Below are 22316 nucleotides of genomic sequence, written 5' to 3' on the forward strand. Positions count from 1 at the left end.
TTTTTGTACAAATTTTTACATTACTGACAACCTATATTATAACCTATTTTTTGTTTTATGTTTATAGATGTATGCAATCAACAGCCACAAGTTTCAAGGACAAGTAATGTTAGTAGCAATACACAATTGATGTTAGGGTTTTCTCTCTCTCTCTTCATTGCAAAGGTGTGTATTAAGTTGCCAACCAACAAGTCATTTGTTTTGACTGTGACTGTTTTTTTTTTCATATTCTCAATGACTTCAAACACAAAAGCATCAACTACATTATGAATTTTGAACAGGAGGAATATTACATGTTTATACTCCAGAGGGAGCAGTTGAACTGTCACATTGTGCATTCAATGAATAGTTCACCCACAAATCAGTCACCCACACATTGCTCCTAAACCATATGATATTCTTTCTTCTTTGCAACACTATTTTCTTTGAAGTAACCGACAGCAGCCATTAATTGTCAAGCTCCAAAGACAACAATAGTACCATAGAGCAGTAGTCCTACAACTCCTGAATTACATTCCAGGTCTAGAAGAAAATCCATAAAACCTTTATTTTAGGTGTAGACTTCAATTCATTTTTCATTAAAACCATGTTGCAAAGAAGATGTAAAGATAGATGTAAGTGTAAAGCCCAACCGAACAACTAGTGTTTTTTGAGTGAACTATATATCACAATTCCTCAAATTGCCAATAAAATGTTTGTAATCATGTAATTGATCCATTAACTGCCAGAGAATAAAATAACAGCAATTAAAGCACCCCATTAAACACTGATTTAAAATAGATAAATAATAGATTCATAGAGTGCAAATTTATCATGGATTGCAGTTTGTTCACACTTACCTTTAATGGCATCTCATTCGTATTTGTGTCTGAATATATAGATGCTGAATATTGTTTTATGCGCATTTAATGAGCATCACTGTCGGGTGGACAACTTGATAATACAAGTGCACTTATACGCAGTGTGCATTCATTAAAGAACCCAAATATCACTGCTAAATCTAAAGCCTTAGCAAATGCATTACATATTCCAACCAATGAGGTTTATGTCACCATACATAACTGCATATTGAACTCCGCTATTAATAAAACGTATTTCTGGCTCTTAGTATAACGAACGGATTGCTTTTTTATCAAAAATCAGACAAGAAGCTCATGTTTAAACTGCAGCATTTACATATAAAAAGGTTTTCAGGGTCATGTGTAATTTTCCAAAAATATACACAAATACAAATGTAAATTGGGATGTTTCATGACACGAAGCATTGGTCTAGCCAAACTCTGTATACGTCATATGTATTTTATGCAAAATTTATGCCCATGTTTTCTGGCAACTTATGTGGCAAACCAATAATAAGCAGGCCAATAAAACAACCACTGGAACAGACCTGTCATTCAATATGTTGCCACATGAGAAACCAGTAAACTATTTTGTAAGCAAGTCATGCGTCTTGCGTCCATCTGAAGAGTTTTTTTCGAATCTTTAATTACAGCTTAGCCACCAAACCAAAGTTGCACAATTCAGCTTAACAGACGGATTTTTAATAGCAACAAAGTGAAAAATTATTGTTTTATGAGTCTTTTTTGTAAGCTTTATTGAGTGTGTACATGTGTGTGAACTACAAGAATATTTCAGGCCCAAACACATTAGATCTATGGACTAAAATTAAAGAAAGTAAGGATATCACCTACAATCAAATGCACCACTGATACAAAACCACACACACAATGCTTAACCTATTAAAATAAGAGTGTGGATAAAACAAAAAAGGGATTTACATTACACCAGATATTATATGAAGGCCACTGCCTGTACTACGGGATCGACCAATGACTAATCGCCAGTTTCTGAAGAGACAATGCTCTTTCTTCATCAGGCAGTACACTTTGGAAATGAAGAACTTCATGAACTGGTGACCTGGAAAAAGAAGATGACTAGTTAAAAAGACATGAAGAGAATTTAAATAACGTGTTTGTATAATGATAGTGGATCACATTTACTACTACACAGTTATTGAATAAGGCCCAGTCAATCTAAAAATGTTACATTTTTTCCTTCAGAAATAACTGCAAAAGGAATTTTTTTGGGAATCTATACCTAAAACATTCTTACACTTAAACAGTTTAAGATGTAAATAAGTAAGCTGATGGAAAGCATGTTCTAAAACTTGGCAAAACAGGAAATAAAATTAGTGTCTCTAGCTTTCTATCTGCATCAATCTTGGCTAATCAAAAGAGCTGAATTATTAGAAACTTACCATAAACGCTGTACAAATGTCATTACAAAATCTCCTAAAAATACTTGGTGCGGTTAAGAGCTCTCTGAGCAAGCTGGCCGCTCTCATCCGTGATTTTCTCCCAGTCTGTCTGACCGACTACAAAACCAATCGCGCGCTTTCTGTCGGCATCCTTCTTCTCTTCGAGATCAGCCCAGCGCACCTGGGAAATCAGAGAGTTTAATGAGCACAAAATGCTTGTTTAAATCATGACCCTCCCCAAGCTGAACAAGAAAAGCTATTAAAATTTCAGATTAATTCACCAACTAGTGAGTCTCGTTCAGACCAACAAAAAAAAAAAATACAGACCAACTATTCAAGCCTTTTCAAAAGAGGGGTCTCAATCTGCAATTCTCAAGAACATTCAAAATAAAAACTGAACAACAGGTGACTATAAACAGTAATTCAAAGCTACTATATGAAATACGTGCAGCACATTACCCTCTTTTTGCCAGGTTCAGACATGCGACTAGCATAGTCATCGGGCAGCTGAAGGAAGTCCTCCATGCCAGACATATCAGTTTCTCGTTTTCTCTTGCCTCCACCCGCCAGACCATCCAGTTTGTCTGGAAGGACAAAGAAGCATCTAAAGTCATCACCAACTCTACATCTGATGAACACTTATTTACTAAAACCTGGCAAATCACATACTAATATGATAAAAGCTATTACTGTGTTAAGATCGACAGCTGTCCAAAGATGTATATCATGTGCAGTTTCAAGGGCTTTTCACACTGCTGGGTTAGCGTTTTTTTAAACCAGCCACACTTCGGACATTTATACAAACTTTCATGTGCTCACAAGTTTACTTGCTCACCAATGGATCCTTTGCGATGAATGGGTGCCGTCAGAATCAGACAAACAGCTGATAAAATCATCATAATAATAAAAGGGCATTTACAAGACACCGTTTTCAACTAAAAATGGAAAACTTGTTTTTTTGCCATTCATTTACACAACAACTTTTGAAAATGTGTTCCAAAGTGCAAGCTGTTGAAAATGATACTGTCATTACATGTGTAAACAAAAAAAAAATGGTGAAAACGGTGATGTGTGGACAGGGATCATTTCGAAAACGTTGTTGCCTGTACGCAAAATGCAAAGAAAAACCTTTTGTCTTTATAGTACATTGTTGTCATGTAAACCTACCCTAAGAAACAATTTTTTACTGGTTAAAGTAATGTGGATAGAGGACTCCTATTTTAGCTGAAAGTTAAAAACCCAACAAACACACAGCTTTTTGCTTCACAAGACATTAACTGATGGACTGGAGTGGTGTGGATTATTGTGATGTTTTTATCAGCTGTTTGGACTCTCATTCTGACGGCACCCATTCACTGCAGAGGCTCCATTGGTGAGCAAGTGATGTAATGCTACATTTCTCCAAATCTGTTCCAATGAAGAAACAAACTCATCTATATCTTACAAGGCCTGAGGGTGAGTACATTTTCATTCTTTGGGTTCAACTATTTCCTTTAACTGTCTGAGAACAAAATGATAATGTCAAATAGTTTCAGGTGATTTAAAGCACGACGCAATTCTCACAGATGGAAAAGCAGTTATTGAACTATCAAAGACTAATCAACCCAGTATGAAAAAGATTACCTATATATGACGACACCAAATATTGAAAACAATTATATTAAAGACAACAACCATATATAATGTATTAAAGATAACAACAACAACAACATACAGTAGATACATATATTGCTATGAATATTTTGTGTAAACTACAAATAAATACCCACCAAGCTTTGCTTCTGATGTGTCCATCTCCCATTTGCTTTTCGGAAGGTATCCCTATATTACAGAGAGACACTCCAACGGTTAATCCTCAGGTGATGAGAGAGAGGGGACAGACAGCGTGACAGGGGGAGGGACAGGGACAGAATAGGGGCTGGGGAGCAATGATGATGCTTTGGATGATGAGAGAATAAGCTTGAAAAAGAGAATTAATAAGTCACAGAGGCAACAACAAGCTCTCAACAACTGATAAACAGTCCTTATTCAGGATAAGGAAACGTCTACTGAATACAGAAGATCATGCATATTTTAATACATTATGAAGTGTATATGAACCAGATTCCTACTAAACTGACTGCTTCACACATTAATTTTATAGTAAATCACAAAGCCAAGACACTTTTTTTTTTGCAGCTGAAATTGGTAACTATGAGATAAGACAAAAAGCCAACAGCACAATGCACAGGAAATACTCAAGACTGAAATAGAGTCCACTTTTAAATGTAAAAGTATTCTTTTCTGCCAACCTTCAAGAGTATTTCTCAATCCTGCCCTAGAGAAATCATGTTAACACCGGATCTTTGGATTGAGAAACATCGGCCTTTCATATAGGGCTGCACGATCGAATGCGATTGTCATGCACACCTTGTCAGTAAAGCCGGTTCTGTGATTAGTAGTAAATCTCCATCACCTGCTTTCAGATGGAGCAGCATTTACTACACAGAGCCGTAGTTCTCCGACAAGCTACGCAAAAAAAAATAAATAAAATAAAATAAAATAAAATATTCGCAAACAATATAATCGTACGATTATGAAATCTAAGAAACCGTTCGCGATAATGACAGCTGTTTGCATAGTGAACTACGGCTCTGTGTAGTAAATGTTGCTCCATCTGAAAGCACGTGAAAATACCACATTTAATAACATGTTTTTACTCCAAACTCACGTCATAACGTCAGCCGCGTGTTTGAAATAAATTCTTCTGTGAGATGATGTGGCTTCTTACACAGAACAAGGCACGCAACATATTTCATAGTATTTAAGCAGTGATAAAGGCTATGTCGATTAGCATTGCATTATAGATATACTTTATTATAATAATAAGAACTCAGATAAACCATACATTGCCATAGTCGTGTGTTTATTAGTCACGTTGAATCAATGAAAGCAGTTAAATCTTCTGTTTATTCAGCAACCGCTTTAGGGATTTCCTGGGTTTCTTCTGCAAGGCGTATTTGGAGTTCAGCATGAGAGCGCCCTCTGGCCTTCGGATGGAGATTTACTACTGATCACAGAACAGTGCTTCACTGAAAGATACGCATGACAATCGCAGCTTCTGTCGAATCGCGATTTTGATTTATCGTGCAGCCCTACTTTAATATGACAAATAAATAATCATTTTTAATTTTAAAATTATATATTTTTTCCCCCAAAGTAATTTTTGAACTGGGAATTTACATTCAATTGATAGAGAAATGATAGATATAGTTAAAGTACAAATCCGTAAAACTCACTTAATTCAAATTTGTAAATGGAAAACTAACTAAAATGTAACTACTCATCTCTTAATTAAAATTTAAGGGATCAGTATTACGGTTTACACAAAAACCAAGACAATTACACAAAACTTTGGTATAAAGTCATCTACACTGAAGCCACATTAAATGTTTGTGATAGTACATAAGCCAAAGAGATTTTAATGTTACTAATGCACAAATATTAATGTGTTGTCTTAATGCATTCCATTTCCTATTGTATATAGAATTATATCCAATGTTTACAATGTTTAAGTAGAATTAAAGGTGTCATGAACTGAGAAACCAAAATCTCCTTGGTATTTTGACATGTAAGAGGTCACTGTGCTATAAAAACAAGTTTCAGAACTCAAAACTTTATCGTTAGTCCAAAAACAGCTTATATTGAAGCCAGTCTGCCAAAACGACAGCTTGTGGAATGTTCTACTCTATGATGTAATAGTGTGGATACGCACCGCCTCCGCAGAAGAAGATTAATGCCTGCTTCGACATCACTGCCTGTTTAACCCCGCCCACCGATTCGCGCATGTAACGTTTACGATAAAGATGCTCCGAAGACAAGACGCTGTACAGTGCCAAGTTGTGGAAAAACAGTATTTGCATTGCCTTCCTTTTGATCCCAATGTTAGGAAAAATTGGATTAACTTTATTTTTAATGAAGATCCAGACAGTGTCAGTAAGAACTAGGTCCTTTGTTCACTTTATTTTACGGCAGATTCGTTTACAAACAAGGCACAGTTCGACGCGGGATTTTCAGAAAGATTGAAACTAAAAGACGATGCTGTGACGACTATTTTGGACCCGACAGTAATGTCACAAAACAAGTGTGAGTTTTGTGTTTTCATTACGTGGTCACTATAGAAACAGAGCGCATTTAGGCCACGCCCACAACGCTCGGTTTTTTGGGTCGACATCTTATAAAAAACGTAGTTCTGAGTTTTTTAGTTTGTTTGCTGTACACCTTTTCACATAGCAGCTTTTAGACATTTTTCTGTTTTTTGTTATAAGTCAGAAATGACAAGGAGGCAGCTTCCCCGCAATACAAAGTAAATGGAGAGGGTTGGATTGTTGGACAGAAAATAGCTTATTACTTCTAAATTATATTTTTGGATGTAGAAATCTTGATAACATAAGTGGACCTCAGAGAACAGTACAAAAAAAAACAAAACAACAGAGGCAGTTCATGACCCCTTTAAATATTTTCAAGCTTTTACAACCACACATTTTTGCTACAAAGTACAGATTGCAATAAACAAAGTCAAGATTTCAGATAGATTTAGAACTATATAACTATTAAAATACACATACACAAAGTTGCAATCAATCATGACAAAGTTTGAAGCTGTGTATATGCTCTCTTTGATAAGTGTGAACACTCAAAACACACTTGAACATTAATGTCCCAAGTGATGTTTGTGTGATCATAAAAGTTTGTATCAATTTGTAAAAGGGCATAATTGACCCAGTACCATAAACAATTTAAATCGCTGAATAAATATATATAAATATATACAGTATATATATATATTGTTAACATGAATGCTGCATATTTTGTAAAGCACATATATGTACACATACACTGATTTCTAATATTTTTAAAGATCTGAATTAGTGTTACAAGGTATTGAACTGAACAGCCAGGTTGTTAGAGATCTAGTGTTTTACAAAGATCTCAACAATTGTCTCTAACATCCCAGGTGTTTTAAATTTAAAATATAATCAGTGTTATCTGTGAAAAGTAAGGAGTACTACTGACAATAGCACAGAAATAAAAGCCTTTACCGATACCGACACCAGTAAAGAGGAATGACATGACAATGTTGAGACTAAAACAAAGATATTTTTATAAAAATAGTAATGGTAACTGAATTTCTTGTGTTTGGCAGCTGCGATGATAAACACTGTGTGCTTTGGCCTTTAATTTCAAAGCCAGGCTTCATTCAGATGCCAAACCAAGTCATATTCTGAAATTCTCACACTTTCATCTTAGGTTTACAAAGTCTGTCATCTTAATTTTAACATCAAAAAACAAATAGATGGTCACAAAGCTGGATGTTACGTTATAATGTTATGTTGGATATTATGGACAAACTATTAATTATTTGTCTTGAATGTGTAAAATGATAAACTTACTAAAAATGCTTAAGTTCGCATGACCTTTTTCAAAATGTAATGCGAATTATGTAAAACAACATGAGTCATGCTGTCTAAAACAGACTAAAATAATGATTTATTTATTTTTTATCTTAGTGTTCCTAATTTGGCCACCATTTAGTTCAACTATTCTTTAACCCCAATCTTTAATGCCAAGACAGACCAACATCTGTTAAAGTTCATCTTAATGCCTTATGTAAGAGCTTCCTTGCTTTCTTACAATATTCTATAGCTATCCACTGCATTACACGGTTACTACATTTTTACTGTAATTCCAACTCATTAACCCTAGGTAAAGCTAGCAATGATCAAAGAATAAACAGAAATCAGGCTTCGGCAAACAATTCTGCAGCATTTATCATACTGATATTTTATGAACAATAGGCAGGTTGGTTTTCCTGACATGGTGGTTATTTGGTTTAGGTCTTCACACACTTTGTTTTATTCTAAGCCACAAAGATAAGACTTGTGCAGAGCTTCCTACAAGACAAAACTGAGAAGCTTTCAGGAAGTCTTGCATTCAAATTCAAGTCACATGATAAAAGGTCCATATTAGGAACTCAACTATAACATCAGGCAAGACATACCATTTTGGTGTGCTTCTGTGTGAATGTCATACTAATAGTGATGCTGTTTAATATTCGGCTAAATAAAATAAGATGAAGACAAAACGGCCAAATCAAGAGACATTCTTGCATACTGTACATTTAGAATACAGCAAACAAAAGCTGACTTATAATTAAAGCTACTCAAAACTACATTCAAGTGCAGCCAAACCACTTTTTGAGTCACTCACCTTTGAGTTCAATATGGAGGCTTCTCATAAGCAAAATTAACAAATATATTCAGGAAGACTTTATACTACAGTCCATTCTAATAAAGTTGTTCCTAATCCATACATTTGACTCTAATGGTTAACCTGTTACAAAAACTGCTGTTTGCAAAAAAAAAAAAAAAAAACTTTTAAAAACAGACATATTTTAAGTCCCAAATATATAGTAAGTTAAATAATATTTTAATTAGCTAAAATGTTTAGATCCATTAATATGAAAATTGAGGACAAATGTACAGATATTCTCCATTATATATATATATAATAACAGGGTATTTAAAGACTTCAGCTAAATGTGATCAAGCACTTTCAAGCACTTCACAGAAAATCAAGTCACTGCCTTTAGTGACGTTTGCCGTTGTCAATATATTTGATTGTGAAAGCATTTAATAATCCATGATAAGAATATGGATTGCAATTATACCAAATAGCCCCGGAGAGCCCCGTCACAGAAATATATATATATTTTTATTTGTTTCACTTTTGTCAACTTGGATTGAGAAAGAGTATCCTGTGACTTTGATGCATGCTTTGAATACTTACCTTGTTTTGGGGGTCATGTTTAAAGTAACTACAAAAATCACAGTTTTCAATTATTAGATGAAAGCAGCATGCATGAAAAGAGAGGTCCTACCAGATCAGTCTCGTCGTCATCTTCCTGTTTCACTTCAGCTTTTGATTCTTCTTCAGATGGGTTGAAGTCTTCCATCTCCACCTATCACAAAAGCACTTTGTGTTACTATGAGAAGGAAACCAGCATAAAGAAAAACATTTACAATTCCTTTAATGAACATAATGGGTGTCATCAAACACTTACATCTTCAATTGCAGCGTCCTGCAGTAGAGACCTGATATCTAGTCGTAGCATATGGGGTGGTGCAGATTCCCAGCCACTGGCCAGCTGTGTGCAACAAGCATATCATTAGCCAGTCTTCTGAACATTTACATCATATAATTCTGCTGATCAACGGAACAAAAACGGCAGGCTCAAACATCAAACACAAATCAAGTTAAAGAAACTACCTTTGTAATATCCTTTAGTGTCCGTCCATGTATGTTTCTCTTTGCACATGTTTGGTGATCAGTGGTGATTTCAGCCAAGTACACCTGAGAATAGAAAAAGTTATAGTACAGTTAGGTAGAGATAAAAAGTATAAAAAGTTGCTCTGCAGATATGACTAGCCTTGCCATTCATTCCTAGCAACTACTTAAATGTACTTGAAATGCCAAGGTAGCTCACCTCAAACCCCTTTGTCTTAGCAGCACTCCAGAACTGGTCAAAGTACTTCACTTTATCATTGATGGCATCCAGGATTATGAAGGGAAAAAATCCATCATCCAGTGTTTTCTTGAATGTCTTCAGCATGCTGCTTCGATAAGTATCTTCCATTTCTGGTTCATATTCATATTCAAGAACCTGATGAAGAAGGTCAGAAAGCTTAGCACGATCAGTTGAGGGAAGTGAGTGGATTTCTCATTTGAAATGAATGACAAACAGATCAAACCTTGGTCTTGACACGCTTCCCAGAATCAGGGTCCTTCTCAACTTTTTCCACTTCAGTCATGAAATAGTCATCTAGACCAAGAACTCTGGGTGGCGCACCACCGCATTCAACCTCTTTATCCTATATCAACAAAGGCAAATTTACTTAATGGATTAATTAAAATGACAAAGTAGATTGCAAAAAAAAGCAAATAGAAAATCTTAGATTAACAAATTTTTGGTTATATGCAGTCTCTTCGGCTCAGAGCATCTCATCTCAAGCATTTCAAGCTATGCAAGCTTGATTTTGTGTGTTAGCATGTTTATAGCTGAAAAACACATACAGTTTAACAATAATAAAGGCATTAAAGCAACTCCCTTAATCCACCCTCAAGACTGAGGTTTGTTTCAACACGAGTATATGCCAAGTTTACCATCAGGAACAGCTGAGGCCAACATGTTTGAGAAAAATAACATGAACGTTAAGCTCAGCAGCAAATATGGAGACAAAACAAAGCATATTACCCTAATAAGTTTTGCAACATGACTTTTGCCACTTCCAGGTAACCCACGCATGATGACCACAATCTGAAAAGGAAGAAAACGGTGAGTATGGTATTCAGAAGATGATTATTCAAAAGGAGATTCAGAAGATAATTGTAGCATACCCTGTCAGGCCGAGTTGATCGACCTGGCGGTTTGAGGATGTCTTCAGCATTCTTTGTCTCTGGTTTCTTCTCCACACGAGGGGGCGCAACAGGAGCAGAAGGGGGCAGTGATGTGGGTGGTGGAGGGCGCTCATCTGGATAGCTCCTCCGATCACCTGAGTAAGAAATACAGGCATCTTACACAGTTCTCAACTTTTCAAACTTAACAATAACTCAGTTATTTATGGTAAACGGCATTCACTTTTGAATTAGCTTGTGTGAACAGGACTCTTCTAAGCGTGTAATTTCTGTGCCACTAGCCAAACTAAACAAATATTCTCATCCCAAGTCACAACATTAGCTGAGCCAATGTTGCTGTGTTGAGTTGGTCAGGTTGATCAAACAAACAAAGATTGTTTGATTAAGCCATAGTGTAATCAGCAGAGTTCTTACAGAAGAGTTGCATTAAAGATGGAATAGAAGTATTTAAAAAAAACAAAAAAAAAACATGACATGACATGCATCAGCTTTAAAATAGTGCTGTCAAACGATTAATCGTGAATTCAAAATGTGTGTGTATTTATATATACACCTAATAAATATACACAGTACACACTAGGGGTCGACTGATTATCGGCCTGGCCGATTATCGGCGCCGATATTAAGCATTTTTATGATTATCGGTATCGGTCATCGTCAGTTGTCTCTCAAAGGTAAGGCAGCAGCAGAAGTTGCTTAAGTTGCAATGGATCCCAATCCACTAACGTTATACTGAAGTTGCAAAACACCTCAATATTATCTATGATCTCCGCGATGCGGGAAAACGCTTACGGAATCGCGGAATCCAGTCATATAAATGGAATTTACTGCATGACGCGGAATGCAACTTTTGTTTAAAAGAATAATCACACAATACGCTATTTTTTCCAAGTTTTAATTTTAATGGTAAACCCTTTGTTTGCCAAAAAATAAAGAGTTTAACTCTTTAAAATAAAGAGTTTACTGTGGGAGTACTACACTCAACCAACACCAGGGAAGGCAGTTTTTGTCAGAGCCCTTGTTATTCTTAATTTTGACATTAATTTTCATTTTTACACCAGACATATATATCGGTTCAAAATATCGGTTATCGGTCTACTTGATCTGTAATAATCGGTATCGGCATCGGCCTTGAAAAACACATATCGGTCGACCCCTAGTACACACACATATATCATGTAAACAAAAACTTTTATTTTAAATGTGATTAATCGTTTGACAGCACTACTTTAAAAATAAAGAGATGGATTATTTTATAATTCACTTACTACCATAGCTTGAGGATCCATGGTCATAATGCTCAAGACTCCTTTCATAGGAAGACCTGTCATAGCTTGTTCGGTTATAAACCTCACGATCCCTGCTTGAGCGGCTTGGGTGATCTCTTTCTCTGTCTCTGTGTCCGGGACGAGGCCCAAGTGGAGGTCTGAAACCAGACACAAAAAACCAACATATCAAAAGAACATTCCAAATATATGCCACCACACATTTTGTCCAGTCCAAATTGGTGCACAGACATTTTGATGTAGATAAGGAAATGTTTACCAGTAAATTAAGTAATATGGGCACAATATGCATAAAACTCAACATATGCAACTGTGAAAAAGGATGCAGCAGTATGGTCTGGAAGTACTTACCGTTCTTCTCGTAAGAAACGATCCCTTTCATATCTGTCTCTCTCATAATCCAGATGTGGCTTCTCCCTGTACGGATCTCTCTCCCAATCCCTGTCATAATCTCTGGGACCACCATATGGGTCACTTCTTCTGTCATAGTATGGGTCTCTGTGGCCAAGCAATTCTAATGAAGGAGAGAGGTTGATCACAGATGTGAATTAAAATAAACCAACCTTCGTATTCACAGAACAGAACCAACCTTTCTCATAAGATCGCTCAGATGGCGGTGGAGCAGGCCTCAACACAATCCTCTCTCCATAAGAAATCCTTTCCACTGTTGCACCAGCATCTGCTTAATAAAAAACCCAAATGTAGTTTGTCTAAATACATTTAGAATCAAATCAGTTGAGAGGTAGAACGTGTACAGACCACGGCCATGCCCATAGTCCACTGTTTTAGCAATGAATGAGGCTGTAGGGGCAGGAGCTGAAGAAGAATGAAGGAAGCCTGTAGATTGATTTGAATGGGGCAAACCAGCTTCCAAAGGCTGATTAGTCTGTCCCGTTTCTGACAATAAATTGGTAGCCTTTAAGAAAAAGAAATGGTCAAGCAATCAGTAATTTTTCAATAACATGTTCTTGCAATATTGGAGATTAGTTTCTGAATCAAGGAGCGTAATTTGAAACTCAAGTTTGGCATACCTGCAGAGCACTTTTAACTTCAGGTGGAATTTCTAATCCAAGAATTCCAGCGTGAAGTTCTGAAGGCAACCCGGCTGACTCTGTGTTCGAAGCTTCTCCCAAAACCTTGCTTTCCTGAAGCTCTCTATGAGCAAACATGTCATCCAAGTTAATATTTTAACCTCAGTTAGTTGGGACTATTTGACTTGATTGTTGTTTAATTAATGATATACTGATGGGAACTCCTTTTACCTTATCATTTTCAACTCCTGGGCAGCTTTGAGAATGATTTCATGCTGCCTTTGAGAAAGAGCAAGTACGGTTTTAGTTGCACTAGGTGAAGACTGCTCAAGTGGAGTATCCAGGGCTTGAGGTGCGGGCAGGCCAGCTAGCGGCTCTGGGTTATGTTCATAATGGGGCTCCGTTTCACCAACTGGATGAGAGTAAGATCTCTCTGGTGGGGGTGGGCTCCTTTCCCAATCAGAACGAGAGTGATAAGGAGGCTCCCTGTCACGTTCTTGATAAGGTGGTCCTCTTCGCTCCTCTCTATACCGATCCTCATCATCATATGGGAATGACCTTTCTCTTCCCTCTAACCAATGATCCTCTCTAATGTGCTCTGGGGGGCGACGTGGTGGATAGTCTTGGTCAAGTTGCTCCCTGCCCCATTCCTCACGAGAACCGTAATACTCATTGTCTTGTTCGTAATCTTGATACTCACGAGTTGGCCCTCTGTACGTATCATCCTCAGCACCATACGGTACACCATATTCTTCCTCATAATTTTCTTCTTCATGGGGTGGAGGGCCATGCCACCTCTCCCTTGGCATTGGGGGTCTCATGGGAGGTCTTCTAATCTCCATTTCATGGGGAGGCATAGGAGGACGTCTCAGCCCTCTCCCACGAGGATGAGCCCATCCAGGTTCTCGGTCCATTTCTTCTTCATATCCAAGAGGACCAGCTGGTTCCCTTGCTAAGATTTCATGAGGTGCTGGTGGCCCTCTCATGTCTCGCTCCATCATGTCATGGCGGGGTGGTGGTCCCCATGGGCCTAGACCACGTCTGAACCGTGGTCCCATTACCCCGCGTGGTCCCATGTGAGGAGGTCCATGTGGGGGACCAGGAGGAGGGGGGCGCCTTGGACCATGAAGCATAAATCGAGGATGAAAAGGGGGTTTTCTGGGGCCACCTGGAGGAAAAGGAAGTCTAGCATGCATGGGAGGTCTTCTCTCCGTCCAGTATGGATCTTCTTCCTCCCAGTATTCTTGTGGTTCTTCTTCCCAGTTTTCATCTGGATGAGTGCTCTCTGGGTGCTCCCTGTGACCCACTGGAGGTCTTCTCTCTCTAGGCATTTCATAGTACTCTTCCGGGAAGTGTTCCTCCTCTGGATGCCACATCTCATGGGGTGCTTCCTGGTCATCCATTTCTCCAGGACCTTCCAAAGGGGGGTCTCTCCAAGCCGAATCCTGGTCCTCTTCATGCGTTATGTCATCTGGTTGCTGATGGTCATAGGGATCCTCTGACATAATTTCTCTCTGACAGTTAGGATCAACCATTTGTCCTCCGTATTGTCCTCGGCCACGCGCACGGCCCCTGCCTCTGAGAGGCCCTTGGCCCCTTCCCCTTCCTCGGGTTACCTGTGGTGGACCTGTTTGATTCATCACATGTGGCCCCCTAGGAGCCTCCTTAGGTGTATCAGGTTTAAACTTATCTTGAGGAGGCTTCGCTTGTTGTGGTGGCCTGTTAGTAACATTGTTTGTTTTAGACATTGTTGGTTGTGAGCTTGGCTTCTGAGAGTTTTTGTTGGTGGTGTTTGGACTTTCTGTTGGTAGAGAAGGTTTAGTAGCATCTTCTTTTAACTTATCCTGCTTTGCAGTATCAGCAATGGTATCATCAGATGTATTATCCTTAGTTTGAGGAATGGGTCCACTCTGAATAAAAAATCCATCCACTGAGTCCAATATGTCATCTGTCAGTGACGGACCAGTGGAAGCACCATCTTTTTTGATATTTTGATCTTGACCCCTTTTGTTTTTTTCTGGGCCTCTTTGAGATTGGGCAACAGGTGGTGCATTAGGTTTTGCTGATGGTTGCTTTGTTTGAATGCCAGGAACAGGACTAGATTGCGCTCCATACACTGGTTGTTGAGGAGGTACAGGGGGTCTTTCAAATCGTGTAGGTGCATTCTGCCTAGGGGGGTTCTCAGGTCTTGCTGGAGGCCCAGGGTAAGGAGGATTACCTCTGGGAGGTCGGTTAAATCGCTGACCACTGTCAAATCTAGGTGGTGCACTAAACCGTTGCTGGTGTGGCTGTTCAAACCGTGGGCCTCTAGGACCTTCAAACCTGAAAAAGGAAATATGAAAAATCAGTAATCTAGCTCCAGAAAAATGTTAATAAAGTGTGCAATCCTGATCATTCTTAAATGCATTACCTTGGGCCACCAAATCTTCCATGAGGCCCAGGAGGACAAAACCCTAGTCCAGGTAGTCCAGCAGTTTTACTTGCTTCAGAGACAGAATTTGACCCAGAAGATGGGAAAGGTTCTGCAGGTAATGGCCCCTGTGGAATAACAGGTCCAGATGGTGGTGGGACCTGTGGTGAAGGTCCTGGCATGGCATCCATGTTAACTGGTGGAGGCATAGATGGAAGCCCTGGGTTGGCTAAATGCATGTTTCCATCTGGTCCAGGGAGTCGATGCTGCCCATATGGTCCCATCATGCCCCCATATGGAGGAGCTGTACCATACTGATGCTGCATAGCTCTTAGCGATGTGACTCTCTCTTGCAGATGAGCTGAAGTTGAATTCATTTGCTCTTGCCATTGTCTCCACTGGGCTTCGTAATCATGTAGCTGGTCTTTGTGTGGGTATGCCTGAAACTGTTCTAACCACAAATTAAAGTGCCTGTCCCACTCTTGGTACAAGGGAGCAAATCGCTGTTGCTGCATTTCGTAGTGTTGCAATTGCATCTCCAAGGGCATTGTCTGGTGGATAGAATTAAACAACCATAATAAAATTATATTGTTATTTTGGTGCTTTTTCTTATGTTTTTGCTCTATACAAAAATATTTTCTAAGCTCACCACACAAATTAAGAACCACTAATAGATTTAATAGAACAAAAACACTGCACCTGTAGATGTGCTGGCTGTTGAATAACCTGCTGGTACTGTTGCAGGACCTGCTGTAGTTGAGCATGCTCTTGCATCAGTGCCTGGTACTGAATGCTGGCCCTTTGATGCTGTACATGCTGCCAATGGGCAGCTGCTGCCTGCAGCTGCTGAAGACGTGCTGCTTCAGCTGGGTCTCCTGTATCAGTGATGCCACTGGGCTGTAGTAAATATCAGTAATCAATTAAATATGAATAACCAGTAAGGGGTGTGCTATATCATAATGTCCACGATAATACCGGTATACATTTTTGCATGATAAAAAAAAGTGTCATCGCGATATCAATGATATAACGACGCAATGACGTATGGCACATTTACGTTCCCTAGCGCGCACAACAACACCACAAACCCAATAGGTGCGTTCGACCTGAAGCAGCGCTGCGCAGACTGAAAGGTGTATGACATCAAAGTATCACGAGAGCGATTCTAGAGCATATTCGTGCGCATACTCTTACCGTCAAAAATAGGCGAGGCACCTATCTTTAGCGAAGCGGCGCGGAGTAGGGATGGGCGATATCTTATCGTTTGCGATATACTGGTAAAAATTCTCCCCACGATAAGAATTAGTCTTCCTGCGATAATAACGATAAAATCTAGTTGTTGACATATTTCTGTGTGCGACCATGCGGACCGGCATCATGGAAAGCGGACGTGAAATTGAGGAGGAGTAGCCTATATCGTTATATGAGGAGCTCGAGCTGTAACTGGTTTGGTTAGGACTGTACAGTGCACAAAAAATCGGTCTGAATAAATGTACTACAGTAGCACGTGTGCGATACAGTTTTGCATGTGTATGAGCCTGTTTACAAAACTGTTGTCCAACAAAGATATAATTTATTGACATGCTTTTTCTCCAAATTTTTTGGGTAAAAATAGGAAAGATAATACTTTTCTTAAAAGAAACAGGATTCCCTGAATTATCGTCATTGATATCATTATCGTAATAAATACCAGAAATATCGTGATATATTTTTAAGCCCATATCGCCCATCCCTAGCGCGGAGAGCCGCTTCTGAAAAGTGCCATGGCGGGGTTGGTGTAAACACAAGCATTGACTAGTGTGGCGTAACGCGCCGCAGACGCATACAGTGTAAATAAGGGGTAAGTCACTCTCGCGGTATTTTGACATCATGACATCTGACATTAGATCGGTCTGCTTCAAGTCGAACACACAGCTTATGACAACAGATTTACACTTCGAATTAGATAGTCTGTCATCGATGACAGTAGCTCATTGGAAAAGGATGAAAAATGCCCTTCATTTTTTTTTTTTTACTTATTTACTTATTTAACCAGGAAGGTCCAATTGAGATACAATATCTCTGAATGCTGGCCCTTTGATGCTGTACATGCTGCCAATGGGCATAAGTGCGGCTAACGCTAATATAATGAGCATTAGAATGAAGTTTCTTTATTCACTATTTAACGCTCCTATAACTTTTATTAGGGTAAAAAAACAGGAGGACATGATGATATTTACTATTTTTACACACCAGATGCTTTTAAATGAATTGTGAATCTAAAATATGCGTGTTAGAGAATGTACAAACGGTTAACATTTCATATCAGTCAGAAAAACAGTTCTGGGCTTTTTTTTCTTAGCTAACTTAGTCGTCATTCTTGGCTGAATATGCAAACAATTAAAAAAACAGGAAGGGGGCAAAAACTTTTTCACACCACTGTATATGAACAAAACACTATATATTACTCAGGAAAAAAATTACCTTCGATTCCTCTGGTGGTGGGGGAGGAGGAGGTTCCTCTTTGGGAGGTGGGGGTGGAGGGGTGCTCTTTGGGGGTTCAACTGGAGGCGGTGGAGCAGGAGCATTGCTTCCATTAGATGAATTTTGATTCTGCTTAGCCTTCTCATTTTTCAGCTTCTGCAAATTCTGACGGTGCTGCTGATACCAATATTCCTGCTGCTCCTGTACACAATAAATACAAATGCTACAAATATTTCTATAATGTTTGATTAACCATATTCCTTGAATTCAAATAAGAATCACATGATATCTTACAACACAACAATGACAATAATACTGAAACCATACAATTGCAGTGAGACCATTTTTGAATCTGAACAAATAGGCAAAAAAGCTAACTTATTAAAATAAAATAATTTAAAAAAAAAGTTATTTGTACAACACTATATTCTAATTCTTAGTTTTGCATGATGATATGATGAATGGCTGGTTCATTTTTAAAAGCAGATTCAGTGACATTAGAGACTACAGCTGATCTGCGCATCACGGCACGCGTCTGCGGCGCATTAAAGACTGTGTTAAGCTCCGTTTACACCAAGAATGATAACTATAAAAATAACTATTTGCGCATAAACCGATACGTCCTGCATAAACCTGCCCCTGTTGGTTTGGCAGTAGCTTGTTGCCCTATAGTTACCTTGTTTAATTTCTTAATTCAAGTTATATATATATTTTGTTCTATTTGTGTTATTTATAATAAGTGAAGTGAAGTTTACTGCACTGATGTCAGACTCATTTTGAATAATAAAGTTTGTTAAATAGTTAATTACCCTGCCTCTACTACATAGGCCTATGTTTGTCACATCATTATAAGTGTTTGATCACCACATTTGAGTTATCATTGCAAAAAATGTGTTTATGTATATATATTCTGTTTATGTAGGCTATATACTGTATTCCATATACAGTACTGTCAAAAGTTTGGACACACGAATGGGAAGTGTGTCCAAACTTTTGACTATACTGTACTATAATATAGCTTCTAATTTATTGAGATGCACCTGTATAATAATAATGTAATATTTCCACACAAATCGCCATTGGGAAAATGATTGAAGTGCAGTTTGTGTGCAAGCACGGAACAGAAGATAGTCTGAAATAGGGCTGTGCGATTTGGGGGAAAATATAAAATTGCGATTTTAAATTTGCAAAGTCAAGCTTCAGCTCAATATTGTCAATAATGTGCAGCACAGTATGGGTATCATTACCCTGCTGAAAAAAACAACAGAAACCATCACAGAAATTCTTATAGTTTCCATTAAACCATTACAAAATTCCTGGATGGGTATTTTGACATACTTTTGTATGTGTTTGCCCGTTCAGGCAGCTCGCGCGGCTGTCTGTGTGCGCGCTGTTCACACAGAACACAGCGCGCGAGTACTGAAAGGGGTTGTCTTTCGTGACCAAATGCTTTTTATTCGCTTGAATTTTTACATTAACGAGTCTTAAAAACACATGCAATTGATAAAATGTTGTGACAACGCTGCAGTGGCCCGAACGGTGAAGTGACAAATCCGTCCAATGTCCCGAATATGGAGATAGAATTGTTGCTTAATTCCAAATAAATGGATTATGACTATTGGATTATTGCACAGGCCCTGAATAAATGTCTAAAAATCCTGATTGGAGTATCACAATAAATAGTTATAAATTATAAAAAGAAGGCTGTAAAAGATCGGTATCGGTATCAGCAGATACTGCTTTCTGTGATCGCGAAGGGCCTCAAAAATCCTGATCAGAGCACCCCTAAAATGTAGCATTATATCACTTGCTCACTAATGGAGCCTCTGCAGTGAAAGGGTCTTGTCTGAATGTCCAAACAGCTGTTTAAAAAAAAAAATCACAATAATCCAAACTCCAGTCCATCAATTAACGTATTTTGAAGTGAAAAGCTGCATGTTTTGTAATAGGTGTTTTTACTTGAAACCATTACTCACATTTTTGCCAGAAACAATGTATTAAAGATTTAAATTAATGGAATTATTTCATAACAATAACACCGTTTTTCACTTCATAAGAAGTTAACTGGACAGGAGTTGTGTGGATTATTGTGATGTTTTTATCAGCTGTTTGGACTCTCATTCTGACGGCACCCATTCACTGCAGATCCATTTGTGAGAAACTGTTCATATATGTTAATAAGAAATAAGAAATATGTTAATTATACTGTATTATCGTGATCTATGCAAGCTGGAGATATAATGTGCTGCATAAGAAGCTACTGTATTAATACAACATTAACAATAAACCATGCCACAGAAGCTTGCCTGCAGAGACATCGACGAAAAGTCGGGCTTTTCATCCGCCACCGATGCACTGGCTTCGCTAACCTGTGGTGCTGGAGCGGGGGTCTTCACTGCAGGCGAGGAAGATGATGAAGGCTCGGGAGCTGGAGGCTTCACTTCTGGCGGCGGCGGCGGCTGAGGCGGGCCAGCAGGACCTCTCAGAGCTGACGGATCTTGAAAGCTGTTGGGGCCTGTCTGCCAGTACGGAGGAGGCCCGCCGCCGCTGCTGGCGTTGCCGGAGTGATGCAGCACCGACTGCAGCTGCTTCTGGTGGAGCTGCTGCAACTGCTGCATTTGCTGTAAATGCTGTTCTTGTAAACTAGAGAAATTTGACGACGCTGGATGAGACGGAGCGCCATATTCTCCAAATCCTCCTCCTGCTACTGCTGCTGGAGGCTGAGCTCCCCTAAACTGATGAGGCCGCGGGCCGAAGTGTGGAGGAGGCTGGTGTCCACCTCCGTAAGCGCCCCAAGAGGGATGCATGCTTGAACCGAAACACTGCGGGCCAGGCAAGGCCTAGCCGCCTGATCGCATAAAGCCGGTTACTTTGTAACTTTCGCTACTACTGTTTGCAAATATGATCGCAGTTATTAGCACCGGCTCCAACTATCATACGAAAGTTAAAAAAATTTATCTATCTTTACAGATGTGCAAAAAACAAGACGTTTAAATTCATAATTATTGTTTGAATGCTGTTTCCTCGACGAGAGTGTCTGCCTGCGTGCGTGCCCAACTGCGCCTACGTCTGAGCGTCACCATGACGCTCACTTTGCGTAATACGTCATCGCATTTCTTTTACTCTTCCGCACGAAAGGCAGGCGCATTAGCACCACCTGTCGCACTGGTTCGGCGATTCAAGTCAATACTACACTCTTCTCAAGGAGAATTTTATTCTTCAAATTTGAAGTAATACATTTTAAAAATTAATTATTTTGTTTGTCAATGAAAACCATTATATTTCTTAATATATGAATGATCAATATGATAAAGGATATAACAGTATATTAGAAAATATACAGAATAATATACTGGGTAAATATATTACAATATATTGAATAATACATAAGGAATTGACGCTTTCATATACTGAAAAATATGTGACAACATATTTACTTATATAATACATTGTATGTAATTTTATATTCAGTAATACAGATTATAATATATAGATCTGTATAGGCTATAATAAGATAGGGTGCAACAGGTGTATAAATATATTGAACATTACTCATGCCGAATATACATTTGCATTACATTTATATACACATATGGAAATATATATTTCTTATATTTAACAATCCTTTACAATATATGTGTTTCATATTTGAATATATAGCCTAGCTAGTTTACAATAGCATAAGCGCACCTGCTCATACTAAAACAGGCTCTACTCTTCAGCAAAATGGCAACCCCACAAACTTACACATATACCCTTTTAAATTTCTAAATAATACAACATAAAAAAACACTAACAGATCTCCCCCTATAATAATACTGAGCAAAAACACATGAAATAATACTTAATTAAAAAATATATATATATATATACTCTCCTTCAGCATTCAGAAGCAAAGCATGCTGGACTAGAAATCTGCTGTACTCGTTCCGTTAATGTGTGTGTGTGTGTGTGTGTGTGTGTGTGTACATTCACATTTATATGGGAACATATATGTGCAATACTCAATAAAGGATCAAACTTTATGAATATTAGATTATTTTAGATGTATTTTGTCTTCATTTCTAAATACAGTACATTTGTATGTATCAATATATCGCCATATTGTCAATGCATATATTGCTGTATATTGAAAAATATAAGCACTGTAGTTTCACATATATGGTAATGTATAATGTAATATATATCGCATTATATTTTGCAGTATATTCGCATATATTTTTTTGTTACGCTATGTAAGAGACTACAAAAACAAAAGCAGTCCAAAGAACTGCAACTTTTGTGAGATGGTGTTAAAATAATGCAATCTGTACATTGGAATAAAAAAATATCATGACAGTATCAAAATAATACATATACAAATATATAATACATTCCCTGACCAAAATTCCTGTGTGTTCATGTGACAGACCCAA

At 38.3% G+C, this 22316-nt stretch overlaps 1 protein-coding gene across 3 annotated transcripts; it reads right to left on the reverse strand.

The window, feature by feature from the left end:
- Positions 1-1201: 1201 nt before the first annotated feature.
- On the reverse strand, positions 1202-20970 carry LOC107729078 (YLP motif-containing protein 1-like). 3 transcript variants are annotated; one of them, XM_016539432.1, is made up of 21 exons: positions 20271-20970; positions 17902-18102; positions 16138-16335; positions 15439-15989; positions 13260-15350; positions 13029-13152; positions 12757-12913; positions 12587-12676; positions 12349-12511; positions 11980-12137; positions 10694-10848; positions 10551-10613; positions 10048-10167; positions 9783-9959; positions 9566-9649; positions 9360-9443; positions 9177-9257; positions 4027-4078; positions 2717-2841; positions 2258-2438; positions 1202-1917 (listed from the first exon to the last, which is right to left on the reverse strand). In XM_016539432.1, the coding sequence occupies exons 1-20, from the start codon at positions 20706-20708 to the stop codon at positions 2292-2294; spliced, it is 5259 nt and encodes a 1752-aa protein (XP_016394918.1). In that variant the 5' UTR covers positions 20709-20970; the 3' UTR covers positions 1202-1917; positions 2258-2291. The 3 variants fall into 3 exon arrangements, with proteins under 3 accessions (XP_016394918.1, XP_016394917.1, XP_016394916.1); XM_016539431.1 differs by having other exon boundaries at positions 11983-12137; positions 20208-20970; XM_016539430.1 differs by having other exon boundaries at positions 20208-20970.
- Positions 20971-22316: the final 1346 nt, after the last annotated feature.

The sequence above is a fragment of the Sinocyclocheilus rhinocerous genome, unplaced genomic scaffold (genome assembly GCF_001515625.1).
Source record: "Sinocyclocheilus rhinocerous isolate Xijiao unplaced genomic scaffold, SAMN03320098_v1.1 scaffold788, whole genome shotgun sequence".
Taxonomy (NCBI): Eukaryota; Metazoa; Chordata; class Actinopteri; order Cypriniformes; family Cyprinidae; genus Sinocyclocheilus; species Sinocyclocheilus rhinocerous.